Here is an 18,665-nt window from a genome sequence, read left to right as displayed (position 1 = left end):
CTCCTCCTTTAAGCCAGCAAACACGAGCCTATCTCTGAGAAAGCACACACTTGTCTCCAGCAATTCCTCCATCCCAACAAGGGGACGTGGCTTTTTTTCTTTCCTTATCAGTGGTCACCATGTTTTGTATTACAGCACTTCAGTCCTCATTACAGTTCTGCAGCCTTTGGGAATGTCCGGTGAGGTACCGTAAGCAGGCCCATGATACTATGTGCGTATTGCTTCCAGTTTTTATTTGCTTTACTTCCTTTTGTCCCTTAGGAAAGCAGAGATTTTTAACCCCACCCAGTAATGCCCATTTACTCCTCAAAGTACTCCCATATATTTCAAGCACGTCTTTCAATTTCTTTTTTGTTATAAACCAGGAGGATTTCTCCTGGGCACACAGAAAACCGAGGAAGGCAGCATAGAGATTGATGTCACACCTGCACTACATGTTCTTAAAAGACAGTTTGGTTGTCTCCTCACAGGATGTGACCCACACCACAGAACCAACTCTACAATTTGAGGCAACCTGATGGGAATGCTAAACTTGGCAAAGGTCAGAACTGCAGATATGGAAAGTTTATAACCAGGTTTTGAGCAGGTTGTGACACTGTTTCGTAACTTCTGTTGGAAGTCTGATTTCACAGGCACCAAGTTTACTACTGTCAAAACTTTAAATACTTTAGAAGTGCGAAAGATTTTCCAGACTTTTTCATTTGGGGAAATACATTAGCTACAGCATGACCTACACCTGTGTTTACAATATGCATTTAAAATGACTTTTTCAGTAGCTCTTTAGGTGATATGGAAAGCAACCATAAAAGAGAAAGCTTTCATTCACTGATGCAATTCCTGAAACCAGCTGCAGTTAAACCAGACTTTCCTTTTAATCCAATGCCCTCAGCCTACAAAGCATAACATACACCTTCAGGCATGGCACTTCATCTCGTCAAGAAGAGAATTTTATCTCATTTGTAGTCCATGGTCTGTAAACTTAACTCTTCAAATAATTTCTTTGTGTATGTTAATTTATTAACAGGGAATATGAGCCAGTCCACGGAACTCATACAAGTGAATGGGACATTTAAGGAGGCCACCATCCCTGTATTTAAATTTTATGAAAAACATATTTCCATTTCATTCATGTGATTCTATGAATTGACCTTCTTTCTCTTTTTAAAAGCTTGCAACTTCATATAATTTACATATTTTGCTTGAGTAAACTATGTTACCTCAAAATACGGTGATTTTGACTAAAAATGAGTGTAACTCAGCCCTGTTTTAAGTACATGTCTGTTTGGGAATTTGTAATAAAATCTAAGAAAGCTTCCTTTCCAAATAGCTTGGAATCCTTTAATACTTCACACGTGGTGAGTTATTCATTCTGGAGTTTGAGTCTTGAGTTTGAATACAAGCAACTGCTGTTTAAAAAAGTCAAATCAAATCAAACCAAAATGTTAAAAAAACTTCATGAATTTAAAAAAACAACAAAAAACCAAAAAAACAACTGCAAAACACATGCACACACCAGGACTGTTTTGTGGAAATTTTAGTATGTTCCTAAGCATATTTTGCTCATTCTCTAAGTGATCTCTTTGATTCCTAACTCTGTGCTCTACAAGTTTTTGCCCCAGATCTATCTCAGCTGCAGACTGTTTTTGTTTTGGACCTTAAATCTACCCCTGAGCCTACTCATATATAGGATTTACATAACAGACAGCTGGTAATTAAAGTTTCAATTTAACACAACAAGAAAATGCTTAAAAAGCTGCCCATGACTGATAGCATGTGTTGGCAGCTAAGTATTATTTTACTAAATTCTGCATTTACTGCTCAATGCCCTGTTAGCTATCCAATTGCCAAAAAACAAATAAAAAATTCATCAGAATTTTTCCTGGGGAATTAAATCCTCCAATGAGTAATTGCTCAATTTCACTACCCAATAGTATGAAGCATGTATTAGGCAGAAGTGATACCCTAAAGGGCTACGTTAAAAAAATGAACAGACATAACTTGCATATACAAGTGCAACAAAGAACGGACATAACTTTAGGTAACATTTCAATTAAATGTTAATTAGATAAAATGCGGATGGCACTTGGCACATCCATGAGTATTTTCTAAGCCAAGCCTGGCATTTCTAATTTCAGACAAAATTACCTTAAGAGTCTTGAAGCTTTTCCTGGTATGAGTTTCATACCAAAAACTGAAGATGCCTATTGCAGACCACAAGCTGAGGTCTCTTGGAAAGAGACCAAACCTTAAAGCTTAGGCTTGAGGTCCTGCAACTCTGCCTCTACTCTGTAATCCTCTCAGGAAAAACAAAACTAGGTAATGTGCACAATGCCACATTTCCACTAGGATGTCACTTGTAGGAAGTGCAATCATTTACATATTAACTAGATTTTAATAATTAATGTAGCATTAATAAACTTATACAGGTATAACTGAAGGGTTCTTTGCCATTTCAGGACCTCTAAGCATTTCCAGCCGAATGTCAGCGGTTACCTAAAGATTCATTGCAATACTGTAATTTAAAAAACTGAAAAATACCCAGGTTTGCAACACTCTCATTTGTGTTTTTTGCATCAAATTAAATCTGGGGGTATTAGAAGGATGAAGAGCTGCTCCTGCAAACAAAACCTTCCCCTTCCCTTCTGCAAACATGAAGCCAAGAAAAAGATTTTTCCCATTAAACACTTATGAATGATGTGATATCAAAACCAAGATTATTTTTTTCCTTCTCTGCATTTAGCAAATGATATTCTGATCTGGCAGATAATGGTTTTGCAAACCAAACAGACGAGCTGGAAAGGTGTTCAAGAATGTCACAGGAGGTTTGAAAGATCCTGATTGATTGATCTCAGCAGCAATTCTTCAAATGCTTTCTCTAACCCTCAGAACGTGATCTGTTTCATTTGGAGTGTTCCCTCACAGGAGACAAACAGGTTTTCATTTTCTTTTGATTTCTCTTTTCATTATGTGTTACAACAAAAGGCTAACACTTGGTCCTTCTCATGTGCAGGCCTAACTGACAAGGACCCAGTGCAGGGATGGATTACACCAGTAATTTTCTCAGGGGGCTGCACCCCAAGTGAATGAGAAAGCCAGAAAGTCCATTCCCTGGTACTAGGACTCACTGGGGAGCTCTACAACAGACACTGGCTTTGCCCACCACAGCTTAAAGCAGTCCTGGAGTTCATGATTTTCTTCCACTGAGCCCAACAGCAAAGCCCCACGGATTTGCTGGGTCAGTCTTGCTGGAACACAACACTAGGTCTTATTACAGGTTTTCTATGGTAACTAAAATGAGCTCAAAATCAGCTCCAGAAGTCTGATGTTACTTGCTTTCTTGAAACAGTAATATCTATTATAAATTTTGGGTTCTAATTTAGTCATCAAAACTTTTTTAAAAAAACACCCCCCTAATAAGAGTAAAATAAAAAAAACCCTACCAAACCAGCTATCTAGCTGTAGCTGTGGAAAATCAGAAGTCTTACAAAAAATGTTACTCTCATGCATGTTAAACTTGGCAAACAAACTGAAGGATAAATGGAGAACAACCTCAGTATGAAATAAAAATGAGTCAGAGGCGTTACATTCCACAATGGACAATGGCTCATCTTTTATGGCTTACAACACAATGATCTGATTACTGAATGATAGCAGAAAGATGCTGTTTTACTTAAGAAAATCTTGCATCACAAATTAAAGGCAGGTTTCAGGATAAAAGACCAAATTAATTTAACGAATTGTCTCTTTAAATTGATCCTCTTTAAGCAGATATGTATTTGTATTAAACCAACCCATATCCCAAAGCATATTCACAGGGAAAAAAAGAATTCTTCATCTCTAGCTTTTCATAAAAGCATCATTCATTATTACACAGCATTAACTTCTGTAAATCACAAAGCAGAACATAGCATAAAACCATTATTATGAACAAATGTCTGAAATGGGTTTTGATAAAAACCTGTAAATCATTTACATCAGCAATGAAGTGGGCTGACTGTTGGAAAAAATACATTTTATTCTTAGAATAATCTCTTTGGCAGATGTTTTTCTGTAACAATTATGCTGTTTATGAATGAGAGATTACAAGCACACAGGCTTTCTTTCTAATTAAGTATTTAATTATGTAGTCACATGAAGACTTATTTATGTACTTTTAAAAATGTTCTAGAAGTAGTTTCAGAGAATTTCTTTGAAATTAGAAAAACTGATATCATACATCTCTTTGATTGCTCAGTGGGGAAATGTCCATTGTACCTAGATGTTTTGTGGAAAGGGGGGGTGGTAGGAGGGGGCTACTCCCTAAGCAGCACAGAAAAATAGGTATTAATTTGTAAAAATGCAGGATCATACCTTCTGGCCAAGAAACAGGCTTTTGGTGGACAGGACTGTGAAACCATCTGCAGGAGTTCCCTCTGTTGTACTGTCAGCACTGGCTGATTTGCTCACTTCTCCCTGCTTCTTCTTCCAAAAATATAGTTAATTAGTTAACTCAAGGCCATGAGAAGAACAGTTTAATGACACTAAGATATATGATATGCACTAAATGCTTAGCAGGCAATAAAATGCCTGCACAAACAGTGGCGTTGGATTTTATCCTTTAGTCCAACCAAAGTGCCTGATAACAGCTGAAGGGATCAATAGGAAAAACGACCTCAATGTCTGCAGATCTACAGGTGCCTTCTCTTGCCCACAAGTGCACAGTAAAGATGACAGTTGTCTTAAATGTTACAGGAAAACATATAAACAGCCCTAAACTTTTAACAGCTTTCTAATGGCTTGCGTGGACGAAGATTACGTATCTCTATGTGTGGGCAGACATTCATTCTAAGCTAAAAACTGACTTGCCGGAGAATAAATTTTTTGTGATGGGAGGTGCTCCCAGATTTCACAGACTTATTTTTAGAAATGCTCATTTGTAATGTGGCTGTCCTTAGAAGCAGTGTCAAAAGAATACAACTACTTTCTATCTGCCTGGTTGCAGAAAATGGGCTGAACAATTTTCTGTCTTAACACCATCACCTACTTTCATCTTCAGTAAAACTGTTGGAGGAGAGAGAAGGAGTTCCCCTCAACCACCGTTTCTTTTTTCAACTCTATTACTGCAGTGAAATAACAGGTTTCAGGAATGAATTGAATTACTGAACAAAAATGAGAATTAGGAACATTTTGAAAAGGAAGTCAATTCACGAAGGCTGTAGTTATAAACTCAATTGGTGCCAAAAATGATTTCACATTTTCAATAAAATTACTACTTACAATTTCATATAAATATTTGGTGCCTCAGCAATATCTGTGTTGAAGCAAAAAAAGAACACCTGGAACACTGAGCAAACCACTGTTCTCCTATTGTCCCTTTCCAAAGTATATAAACTAAGTCTGAGGCTGAACAACTAAAATGACTTTGATGCAAGGGTATATTGTGCTTTTAGATGCTGTAACCATGTTTTATTTTACACAAATGTTTTGAAAATTAGATTTTCATGGGTCCTATTTCAATTCCCCAGGAGTTTACTGTTAGCCAAATACCAATATAGTAAGCAGACAATCCAGTTTATTGTGTGAAGAAAAACAGAACCCCACAACAGACTTCCTGCTTTTGTAATCAAGTAGGGCAAAAAAATTCCAGATTTAGGGAAATTATTAGTGCATGGTTATTGGAAGCACTGCATTTGAAATGTCAACTAATAGGTGCTCTGAGGGAGAAAACTAAATTCAACACCTCAAAAAACTAAAGAGTGAAACAATCAGAAGAGTGATCAAGTAAACAGTAACAGGATAAATAAAGAAGCTTTGCTTGACCCAGAGGCAACTTTCACATTCCTTGTCCATTTCATGTGAAATTCCTGTACTTTTCTTCCTACTTGCAAAATTTATTGCTTAACAGTAGTTGTTTTGCAAAAGAAAAAACATCCTTGGCTACACATGTACACATTAGAAAGATTCCCTACTCCTACAAACTGAAACCTGTAAGGCATGACCAGTACAGCACCCAGGCACTTTCCTTTTCTGTCTCCTGGTACCTCCACCCTCTGCCCACCTCAGAATGTTTCTTACAGAGTACCCCATCTGCCTGTGCTGCAGACCTGGGCCACTTCTGAGGGTGTTCAGACTCCAGCTGCACCAGGGAGAGGGCAGTGCTCCTCCTTCCCTGCTCACACTGCGACTGAAATCACCATTGTTAACAACACACGCAACAGAGAGCTGACCCTGTGTGAAGCTCCCTGCAGCTACTGCTGGCAAGCTCGTTTGGGTTTAAAATAAACACATTATTCTACCTTGGATTTCCTTGCTCCTTTCTTGCCGCCTGTTTTCTTTGATACAGTTTTTTTCTGTGATGGAGACTTTGCCTTCTTTGCTGGGGGTGGAGTGATGATGGCTTCCAGTTTTCCTTTTGATCCCCGCTTCTTTGCCAACAGCTCTGGGTGAATATTGGGTAACACTCCACCACTGGCTATGGTGACCCCCTTCAACAGCTAATCAAAAATAAAAAAAAGTTGTACATGACAAATTCCAGCATTTACTCACTGATAAATAGAAAATAAGATTTATGGCAAATTTTGCACACTGCCTTGAGTTTCTGCACCACTATCCTTGAAGAAGAGAGATGTGAAATGCATGAAATGGAGCTGACCATTAAAATACTAGATTTTAAATGTAAAGGGAGCATGTGTTCTTCCTGCACCCGTGCCTGTCACTGCCAGCATCTCTAGGGCTCACCCAAGATCCGTTTCTCTGAATCCACGCCATGAAGGCTATTACCCAATGAGGAAAAACAAGACAGCTCCAGGTACACACCTGAGGGCCCGACAGGGCAGCCTTTGAGAGGGAAATGGGACCCCAAATCCAGGGTGTGAGACTGCAGCGGGTGCCACACTGTGGAGAACCCAATAAATATCTCAAGTGCTGAATCTTCCTAAACTGTGTTTTTAAAAACATTTTTTTTCTTAGAAAAACAAACTTCAAAATGGAGGGCAACATTTATACAAATCTCTATACCTGTACGTCCTTCTTCAAAAAAATATGCAGTTGAAGATCAATATTCAAAAGTGTGCAGTTCATTCAAGCCTTCAAAAGCAGAGGTGAAATATATCATGTTCTGTATTTAAAACCACTTTAATAAATTTTTTTTTACATCTAACTGGGACTAATTCATTATTCAGGAGGATACAGACAGTGACATCCAGGTCCCCCAGCTACTCTCACTTTCTGATTCGTGTTACTGCTCCCCAGTCTCAACTCGGTGAGCCCCAAACTTACAAAAGGATAATGAATGGAAAGTATTACCAAATTTCGGACAAAGCCAGAAGGAGGGTGGTTGGGGGATATTATTTTTTTCCTGCTCCATCATGATACATAGGTTTGGAAAAAGCATCTTTTCAGACAGGTTTTTACAGCACCTCACACAAAGGTATGTTAACCCCAGCCACTGCCTCTGGCTGACACCACGGCACTGTAATAATAATGCCCATTTTTTTGTGGCTAAGTTAAAGGCATCTTTAAATCTGCAAAGGACACAGACTTGCAAGAGTTTAGAGCTCTTCTGTGGTCACAATAACAGACTTCAGTGGTTAGGTCCCACTGAGTCCTCAGCTGTCTAAGGGGTAAACTAAAACCAACCAAACAAAAACCAGCATCTGCAGGACTTTCTCAGCATCCTTGAATTTATGACAATGCCTCAGTCCAACAGAAGTGGTTGTAACAGTGTTAGCAAACATCATTTTACATCTCCACTGCATTTTTTCACATTTTAGGAGTGCTGAAATACATAATTAAGCTGAGTGCTGTAGCTAGTTACACAGCCAGCATGCTAGTGAGTGTTTCCTGGTGTGCTACTCAATAAGAGGAGGTCTTGAGTTACAAGTCAGCTATATGGAAAGACAATTTAAGAAGCCCTAAAGGAAATCCTGGCCTTCACATAGCCGAGATTTTTCTTACCTGATTTAATTCTTCATCATTTGCTACAGCCAGCAGGATGTGTCTAGGAGTGACTCGACCCTTCTTGTTGTCCCTTGCTGCATTTCCAGCCAATTCCAGAATTTCCGCTGAAGAAAAAGTAAGCTCTTTTTAATTACAATGCGATCATTAAGAAAAGTCAATGTGTTATTTAGCATCCATGCAAAACGACTGGGGAATTACATCGTGTTACTCCTAACTGCTGTAGGTACCTTCAATAGACATCTAACTCTAAAAGTATCATTTTGTTTATATAAGTCTAATCACTGAAGAACAAATGCACACTTAAGTCCTGTGCTTTAAACTAGAATTTTTTTTTTCTCTTTTGAAGCAGTTCCCCTAGATTCTTCACTTTTCAGTGTTCTTCTCAAGGCTACTGTGTGCTCATCTCTTAGGATCCCTCTCCAATCAGAGGACAGAGTACAGTAGATACACAAATTCTATAGGTCTTTTTCTCAAACCTGTCAAATGCGAGTTCTGGCTTGCATCACTTCTACTTTTTTATTACTGGAAGACACTATTCTCAATGACTCATTTTTAGCATTATGGAACTATGTAAGCACACATCCAATTAGGACACTAAAAATACAAATTCTGCTGCTACACTCACTTGAAGACTCTTTTCGTATCTGAGACGTTTTTAACCAGAAAAAGTAATTGATGAATCATGTTTGTTTGCGCCTCATAAATTATTTCCTTAGAAGGTATTTCCTTAGAAGATATAAGGTTTAACAGCTATGCATATAACTGAATCAGGAAAGACGAACTTGCTCCTCTTGCAGGATCTTTGCAGAGAAAGATTAGAGCATTACCTGCTAACTGATCTATCTGCAGCTCAACAAGCCTTGGGCAAGGATAAAATTAATTACAAGAAAGTCTGGGGAACAATTAAAAAAAAAATGACATAACATGTTTATCAGACTTTGCAATTATGTGCTACTGCTGTCTCCATTACACATAACCTTTCATCTCCCTCTCTACAATCTGTGTTTCACTATGGCATTTGGTAGGTTTCCTTTTGCATATCGGATAACATTTGGAGAAAAAGAGAAAAAAAAAAAGGAAATGTCTTTTTTTACATCTATTACACACTAATATTAAAATGCAACATTACAATAATATATGAGTTGATTTCACATTTAAGAGCTGACTATACCATGAGAGCTCTCCCATAAGCTTGCTTTGGAGGCAAACAGAACTGAATTAAGGCATTAACCTGGAAACAAAAAATACTAAAATCAAAGTCCACGTGACCACATGCCTTTACTGTAGGACACAGTAAATCTTAAGTAATACTACACAGCACAGACCACGGCATCTCATTAGACTGAATTTAACATGATTCACCAATTATTTTTCATCCTAAGTCCCATAAGAAGTAAGTTATGATGCTGGAAAACATTCAGATGCTTCTGGATGTTCTACAGTTAAACTTCATGGAGGATTTTTGTGTGTTTTCACTATTTTTGTGTTCTACAAAGCACTCAATTAACTTTATTACAGCATGAGGCAGAATATTAAGTCGAAACCCTGAAAGTAACTCAACATTTCATGCTGACAACAATTGCTTTAATTTATTTTTAAAGCAGGATTAGCTGGGTAAGGTCAACCTGCCCATGCTTTCCACACCTCCAAAGAACTGAATTAAGCTGGCATAATCCTTTTCACATACTTCTCCCAAGGCCCAGCTCAGACACATGAGGTTTAGCTGCCTGCAGCCTGTGGTGGCAAAAGCCCTGCATCACCTCCCAGGGGACATGGTGAAATCCTGGATACACCCCAGGCATCCCCACTGACCTCAGCAAGGCTCTATCACTGAGTAACTCCACCACCTCCACTTCTCCACACCAGGAATGGAACTGTTTGTACCTCAGACTTAATCCCACCTGAAAAGCAAGGGAAGGCTTTGCTGCTTTTTGGTTTGCCTCCACTCCCCCACCTCCACTGCTTTCCGGCATTAGGCCCCGCTGAACAGTCAGGCCGTGTTATTCCCTGCGACTGATCAGCACAGCTATGCAGACAGGTCATTTTGGAACTAAAGACTCTAAGAAAGTGTTATGCCTGTAAAGCACAGAGGAATGTTTTATTTGTTCCTCATAAAATGAAAATGTCTGCCTCGTACAGTGGAGAACTGTTCTTGTAAGTGCTAAGCCCTCTTCCTTGGACAGGAAACTCATTTTGAAATTACAGTTTTCTAATGGTCCTTTAGGGAAGTTGAGGTACCCCACTTCCTCTTCAGGCACAGAGTGCTTTGCACCGGTGTTGAGGAGCACAAAAGATGAGCTTGGGGAGCGGGAGAGAGGAGGAGGCCATGGAAGGTGGAATTTCTCTTCTGGCCTTCTCCTCAGCTCTCCAACAATAATCAAGTATTGCTAGTACATGCAGAGAGACCCACAGCACCGAGAACAGCCAAACTCAGCTATGTACAAAAGTCTGGTCAGAGGGGGACTCTCCTATTTAGAAACAGATTAGGAGGTATTCCAGCTGAAGCCAACACAGGCAACAGTTTTTTGATTTAGCACTGACAAGAGACAAACCTAATCCAAACCCAACAGATAGAGCACTTAGAAATGCTGGAAATGTAGACTTCCTGGATGCAGACAGGATTCAGACTACTTGCCTGGATTTTTCTTGCAGACGGCTTTATTTTCACATGTTTTACACTGCTTTAATTCTAAAGATTTAAATGGTGTTTTGCCCATGTTCTAAACCAATTTTAAATTAGATGAAAATCTAGATCTCTCTGTAAGGGAGCTGATTCAAATTTTCAGAAGAGTAACTCTGGAAAAAGAAGTAGGTGGGAAAAAGTATTTAAAACTGAGACTGGACTTGAACTCTCAGGTCAGCCCATCTTTGGAAGTGTTGTTCTACCAGGTTCAAAGGTTTGGGTCACTGAAGAGTTCTGTTTCATTAAAAGTAATCTTCCCACAGTAGGAAAAAACAGACATTCAAAAATCTACTCCTGCAATTGAGCAGGGTCAAGAGAAAAAGCTTTGCTCAGACTTGTTGAGGCAAAAGAAAGTTTTAAGAGCTTCCATGACATCAGGTTTCACTCAGCTTGTATTTATCCAGCCAGAAGACCAAAACAAGAATGTTTTACAAAAATGAGGCCTCACAAAAACGATGGAAGTTGCATAATGTCTATTCCATTCGTTTCATATATTTACTCAAGGCATTTCCCCCCTAGAGAATAATTACATCACCACCACTCAGGCAACAGGCAACTGCAAGACTCACTTTACAGAACTAAAGAACATGAAGAGCTCTATTTTTTCAGAAGTGAAGGAAAACCCCAAGTTTTTCAATATTACATGGTTTGGAAAGGTATCCTTCAACCACTACATACTGAAATCAGCTTAATACGAAGAGAAACTCCATCTGCACAAGTTACTTTTTCTGTGCTTTTGAATAATTTCAAACAAAAATGCAAACCAACATGTACCACTTTAAGAGCAGATATAAAACAAACCAATGAAAAAGGTGTGAGAACTATATAATTAGGGAAAAAAATTAATTAGGAATGCTATGTCAGCATGTGATATATTCATGTACGGACAGCTGTTAAGTAGCAAAAAAGGCGTAGACGCCTCAGGAATCTGACTTTATCATGAACATGATAAAGACATAGTTATGATAAATATTTTTCTTCTTTTCAGTCATTATTAAAGTAGAAGCATAAAGTGGGAAACCCTGAAAGTTAAGAAATTTTCCTTAAAATTTATCTCCAAGGCAATTTTCATTTAGATCACTTGAAAAACTCCTTTGTAATAGTTAGAACTAGGATATGGGTAGTGAAAACTGGTCTAAGCCTGTTCTCAGCATTTGGACCAAAACTACTTTTCTTCAGCTGAGGTTTTTAAAAGTTCAGTTAAATATTTTTAAGGGAGAAAAGCAAACCGGTTGTGTATCTTCATATTTAAGCTTGAGATAAGACCACAGGAAAAGCTGTTCTCAAGACATTTCCTACTTAAACACAACCAAAAAGTGTCAGAAGTCTCCACAGAAACCTCATCCTGAGTCAAGTTTTCAGGGTGAGTTCCTCATTCTTTACTTTCAGACTCAGGTCATCTCTTAGACATCCTACTAAGTTCCCAATTTCACTACCTGCGTTTCCCTTTCATGGGGGTCTGCTTGGCCCGAGTACTCTTACACTGGTATTTCACAACACTTGCAAATTCTGGAACCAGAGCACAACACGTGGTTAAAATGAAACTAATTACTATTAGGCCAGAACAAAGCAGGCACAGTAGGAACTGCAAACCTGGGTGCTACAAAAGCAAATGCATTCTCCTCCCCCTCCTGGAGAGTGCTCTAGTTCACTTATCCTAATTTTCAAACAACATATTACTGGTCATTACTGACTAAAACTCCTCTCAAGACTAAATGACAAAGACTGTAGCTTATCATGGATTCCAGGCTGTAATACTTTATCAATGTAAATAGTCAATTCAATTGGTCTGATTTCATCCCCAAAATGTTTTTTTTTCCCTCTTTTTTTTTTTTTTTTGGTTTACATCTCAAGCTAAATCATGGCTGTTGCATCAAATCTCTTTGTCCCCCCTGTCTTCAGGGAGATGAAATAATATGTTTGAAAATTAAACTCTTAACAACTAACAGGTGATGTGTTGACACAAGGCCAATTTCTGAACACACAAATTCCAACAGGAACAAGTCAGGGGTTTCTAAAAAATTGTGAAGCCACTCCTCAAAAGAAAATTGAAAACAATATCCAGAAATCAAAGAAAAATGAATGTTGATACAATTCCACTGAGAAAAATATGTATTTGCTACAAAGCCAACTATGTGACAAGGAGTCTGCTTATTGTACTTTAAATTAATCATCTTTCTCATCAGCATTTTATTGACTTGAGATTCATTTTACATGATTCCGGAAGGTTTTAACCCAATCAACCCCGATCAACCAAGACTGTTAAAAGTTTCCTGCATTCTACTCTCCATGTATTCCACCAAATCCCCCTGAAATCTGCAGTTGCAAGAGTGAAGGTAAAATCATTTAACAACACTTTCCCTCTTATGCATTCCAATAAAACAGTTCTCAGCCTTGGTTCAAAGTCATGGAAATCTGATGCAGTGAAAATCAGTTCAAGAAACTTTACTGCTTTGAACAAGCCTTGATGAAACCTTAACTCTCAGCAGGGCAATTGTTCTCTTAGGATGTGATAAAAACCCCAAACCTTGAGAATCTGAGCTGTATCAAAACTAGGCCCCTTAAAGGAAAAACTGTTAACTTTGCCAAGTTATTGTAAGTTTTGCATTTCTGTGAAGCAGATGACAGATTGCTGTTTACATAAAACACAAATTCAGGCCACAAAAGCCACTTCCACTTCGAGCCTTCTGATCTGACTTACACGTCTTTTCATCTTTTTTCTAGAGTTTAATACCATCCATTATTTTTTTTTGTAAGAGATCCAGGGTTATTTAACTTCCTTCCCTTTTTATTTTTTTAATTTTAATTTCTTGTTTACCATTGATCTGTAAAAGATACGACAGTTCAATTTTCAGGGAAACCTGAATTTCAACTCAGACGTTATTTATTACACCAGCCACACCCTGAGTACTAATTTAAAGAGCTAGCCTAGCTCTTCTCTACAAGAATCCTGATCTAACTCAAATCAGCTTTTACTCTTTTTCAGTGGAGCTTCCTCTACCTGGCAGTACACTTTGCTGTTCCTCATAACAGCTTACATATGTTTTAGAAATGGATTAATGGAACTGCTGCCAGACGTTACTTGATCAAGTGCAGCATGTGGCACTTGGGGACAGGGTTTAGTGGTGGACTTGGCAGCGCCAGGTTAACAGTTGCACTTGATGATCTTGGAGGGCTTTTCCAACCTAAATGATTCCATGTACGCTTTGGTCTGGCTGTTAAATAATACAGGAGACTACTCACATCCTGAGACTTGGTCCTAGTTTAGTCTTTAACACTGCATTCCCAAACATTACAGAAATCAAGAGGACTCTCTGTTAACTTCATTGGAGTAAAGCCCATATCCAGCCTGACCTCCTGTCCTCAGCCAGTGCCCAAGGGCAGGTGGGCTGGAGCATTAAAGGAACAGGCAAACTTAAAATGCTATTTTTCCAGAACATTCCCTCTGATTTCAGCCATGTGCAGCTGAGTGGTTCCCCAAGTTAGAAATGCTGTCTTTTTGTTTAGTTCCCCAATGGATTTTATTTCTATGGATGTGTCTAATTGTTTTCTGAATCCATTCAGAAAGGTTCAGCACCTTTTTTAGTATCCATAACATCTTTCACTAACAAGGCTTGCTACACCACAGACATTTTTGCAAGTTGGGAGAAAAGTACCTCCTGTTTGGTTTAGAAATATTGTATTTCACTATATATCCCTGTCCTGGGTTGCAGTGTGTTCTATTACCATCCTCATGAGCCGTTGAAACCAGGTGGGGCAGTGTTTCCTTGCCTCCTCCTCCCAGACTATCTTTCTGTTAATTGCCCATCACTGTCCTGCCGCCTGACTCAGAGATAACTCCCTCCGGACTATCTTCTGTTAATGAGCCTAATCAACACTTGGCCTCATGACTCATTACCCCATTGTGAGATGCTCCACCCAGAGGGAGGAACCAAGCATCCCATCGTGGATATAAGCTGGGACTCTGACCACCAGAGACAACCTTTCCCACTGGATTTCCAGAGGACAGGAGCTACACAGCCACCATTGGACTTTCTGAGGAAGAGCAGACTCTTTTACTACAGGATCACTGCTTCAGAGGACTGCAGCCACCATTCTACCAGACTGCTACCACCACCCTGCCTAACAGGGTGTCAGGTTGTACCTTGACTCTGTCAGTTTGAACCAGTGTTTTCTTTTACTTTTTTTTCCTTTTCTTTAACTTCCATTAAATTGTTATTCTGACTTGGTGCCTCCCACTGGTTTGTTTTCAAACTAGTACAATCCCCTAAATTTATTTTCCCCCAGTGAAGTTAAAATTGAGAATGGAGCACTTTGTCTGACAGCACTGAATAATCCAAATGGAATTTCATTTCTAAAGGTAATTCAGGGAAAAATATACTTTGGAAAAATACTGAAGACCAAAGAACATTATCTGAACTCAGGCATTCTAAATAATCCTCATGGAAAAAAGGGAGGAAAAAAATCATGCTTACAATACTTGATGGAAGAACTTCTAAAATTTGTGAATATCTGAAGAAAGAAACTGCTTGATAAATACACTGTGGAGTCAGGATGTCTTCCTGCTTTCTAGCCAGTTGTGCTACAACTGTCATTCCAAGAATAAAGGGCTGAAGAAGAAAAGACTTAAGCTTTATAGATTCTTTTCTCCTTCTCAAGAAGGAATTTGTGTTAAGATAAAGGTATGGGTAGGAAAAAACTGTGTAGTGAAATGAGCCACATTTTTGTTTTACACTTCTCTTACACTCCATTCTTCCAAACAAAGGCTGAAAGCAGTATTAAATTGAGCAGCAATATACAGAAGAAGTCATTACTCTGTTGCAACTTAGCCAAATAAACAGATGAAATTACTTACTAGAATAAAAAGTACTTCATGCTAGATCTAAGGATATTAAAATGTAACTGAAATATAGCAAAAAAATTAACATTTTCAAGGGAGAAATATTCACTGATCATGACATAAAAACTAAACCAGCCCCATCCAGCGTTTTGTACATTATTGCAATCCGACACGTCACAATGTTGCATATTTACCTCTCTGAACTGTGCTGACATAGCAAGATGCACTGTTAGAGCTTTTATTACAAGAAAACACTCTTGTTGGCCCTTACAGTTTTTCATCAAACCTGACCTGTGCAGCTTGGAGAATACATTAGGACTGTAATCAGGTCAGTAATTTTGTACTGAGTGAGCTTTTGTAACTCGAAGATCCACAGAAGTTTATGGGACTACACAATATGACAGACACGTATGTAAGTGATTACAGGGCTAGAGCCAAGGAAGAGCTTATCAGTGAAAGAAAACTCTTTATTTATATACGTTTGACATACACTGATTCATGCATTTGTAATTCAGAAAGTTTGTCATTCAGTTGGTAACAGTGCAAAGTTTTGTATCTAAAGAGGCACTTCTTACAAGTGGAGCAATTTTAAATTGTGATAATGACACTTCACTTGAGAGCACGACACAAGTCTTATGTAAAAGGAATGTTACAAAGGAGCTTTCCTACGCCGATATAGTCAAAAGGTTGTGATGTTATTGCCATAAACAACCCTGCTGTATTTTAGGTCCAGTATTAATCCGTATTAAATGCACACTACATACGAAGACGTAGTTTCATGCTTGCTCAGGGAAGGCACACATCCTACAAGCCCCTCATTTACTTCAAGCATCTTTGGGACAGAGTTTGTGGTACACCACCACAAAAGGAAGTAGTGTTTCTAAAGCTGCCTCTTTAAATAGAAGAAACGTATCTTGGTAGTGAATGCACATTTAAGCAGTATCAAAAAAGATATTGTCAATTAATTATCTTCTTAAATTTCATTACACTCCAAGGACACTGGGTTATTTCTGGGAGTCTCAGAATGCCTGGAACTTGAATCTGCTTTTAACCTAATGCTTTTTTACTGTGGAACCCTGAGCTCCCCTCTGCTTCCAAGAAGAAGTTCAGCAGAACATCTGCTTTGACAGAGAGCGCAAATCATTGTTTTCCTCAGTGAGCCTGTGAAGATTTTGGGCAGTGAGCAGAACACAAGAGGAGAATAGCAGTTCAAGTTGCTCAGCTTGCACATTGCAAAGTGAGCACTTAAACCTAATGCTCACAGGAAGGACTCTCCTTTTGCAGTGAATCAGCCTCTGGACCAAGAGCATTTCCCACATTGAAAATTAGTCAAGATGAAAAGGCAATGAACTGAGCTCCAGCACATAAACCCCCATTATTTGATTCTGCTGACATTAGAAAGCCTGAAAACAAAAACTCAGGTAAACACAGGAATGCCTCAGATGCAATTCTAACTTTGGGGTTCAAGAAGTGCTTATTTTACATTTCAACAAAATATATGATCAACAGTACCCCTGTGCAAAAAAACTCAAAAACCCAGCTGAGAAAACGATTTAATGGAGAAAACAGGTATTTAACATTTTCTCCTATCTTCATATGTACGTAACAAATATAAATCAAAGCCTCATTTCTTCTGTATTCCTGTGCTCCTGCTGTTTAATAAACTTCTCCTTCTCCTCATTTGCTATGACATTTTGGCAATTGAAAATTATTTACAGTGTAGAACAGATGATGGGGGAGGGGAGAGCAGAAATCACTTGCAGGCCTGGCTCTTGCTGCCTTTATGCTCAAGAGATTTCTGTTTTTCAAGGGCAAAGGAGTATCTTTTTCAGTTAGCAAGAAAGGTTGGACTATATATTGTAACATGTGCAAGCTCTACATCTGAAAAGACCATACCTGTATGGCAGGAGCAGTTCTGACAAACACAAACCACTGAAATTCACGTGAATGGCTGCAATGCCCCAGATGAAGTCTGTGGCCATTCTCTTGACTGACCTACTGTTCTTTTTTGACATAAACTGATACTGATGCACTATTTTGCAGAGAAATTAAGGAGGGGATTGCAGTTTTCTGAAGTCTATGTTAGGGAAGATAAATAGGCAAGGAACCATTGGAAAATAAGTGCAATAAGGAAAGAAGACAAAAGGAATTATCAACACTGCACATGCCAACTGAAAACTGTTGATAATGATGCCTTAAGAGGCCTCCTAGAAACAGAGACTAGCTTAAAATTAATTTCTGCTTATGCTGCAGAACTGATGCACTACTCTGACTATTCCCTGCAAGACAGGAAGCACTGCATGAACTGCTGCTGCAAAGAAAGAAAAGAAACAAGAACTGCACATTTATAGTTCTTTGGCATCCACACTATTCCTCCAGAGTAAAGAAAGGAAGTATATCCACCTGCTTCAATACTAGTAACACTCAAAGGTACTTTCTGCACATTTACTCAAAAAAGATACTTGCATCCTATTTACAGTGGACATAACACATTATTTCCTTAGATAAAAACCAGGAAACAATAATCAGCTTGGCTTAAGAAACCAAACTGGATACACTGACTGTGCTCATGAGAGAATTATTTTCTAATGTTACTTCTAGGTAACAAGAACCTTTAGTGAATAAGTAATAAAAGGAGGATACCCACTGTACAACTTGTTTCTATGTGAAGCATATTGAAATCTAATGACATGAGAAATCATACAATGTGCACTCTCACTTTCTGATGAGTAGTTGTACACACATGATAAAAATAAGGTACTTTCAAGTACAAAGTGGACAAAGTCGTAACTCCAGACGAATCCAGAACAGAACTCCAAGTCTGAACAGCTGGAAGCATTTCAGAAGTTCGAATCTCAAATTGAACAAAAAACCCCCAGATCTCAGCACATTATGGGCTAATTTCAGATTTACTTCAAAGTTAAACCTCAGCAAAGGCCAGCAAAATTTAGCACCTCACCTTCTAAAGGATTAAAGTTGGTTCCATATTCTGCACACTGATGCACCAGTTTTTAAACCTTGGTAGGTTCCTTTCTATTAGGTCATGTCTCTGTCATTTCCCCTCCCATTTTTGTTTCTGAAGTTTCTCTTTCCTACGACTGCTTTTGATATTTTTTACTTCTCCTTCCTGGATGCAAAGGATTGCTTTTTTGATTTAGCCAATTTATTAGCATGCCAGTTCACATGGTCTCCTTCCTATTATGT

At 38.6% G+C, this 18,665-nt stretch overlaps 1 protein-coding gene across 11 annotated transcripts in view; it reads right to left on the bottom strand.

Annotated features, from left to right (window-relative positions):
- Positions 1-18,665, bottom strand: part of LOC116451330 (core histone macro-H2A.1) — a 43,504-nt gene that overhangs the window by 14,152 nt on the left and 10,687 nt on the right. For 9 of the 11 annotated variants that reach the window (XR_004243172.1, XR_004243176.1, XR_004243175.1 and 6 more), the window contains exons 3-5: positions 7,936-8,042; positions 6,276-6,473; positions 4,351-4,461 (exon numbers count right to left, since the gene is read on the bottom strand). Coding sequence is in view for 5 of the 11 variants with exons in the window: in XM_032124626.1 (XP_031980517.1) it covers positions 4,351-4,461; positions 6,276-6,473; positions 7,936-8,042 (416 nt within the window). In the remaining 6 variants the exon portion in view is untranslated. The remainder of the gene's footprint in view (positions 1-4,350; positions 4,462-6,275; positions 6,474-7,935; positions 8,043-18,665) is intronic. The other 2 variants (XM_032124627.1, XM_032124629.1) reach the window with 1 other exon arrangement.

Source organism: Corvus moneduloides, chromosome 15 (assembly GCF_009650955.1).
Source record: "Corvus moneduloides isolate bCorMon1 chromosome 15, bCorMon1.pri, whole genome shotgun sequence".
Classification (NCBI taxonomy): domain Eukaryota; kingdom Metazoa; phylum Chordata; class Aves; order Passeriformes; family Corvidae; genus Corvus; species Corvus moneduloides.
The sequence above is the reverse complement of the archived record's forward strand: the minus strand, read 5'-3'. Positions and strand labels throughout refer to the sequence as shown.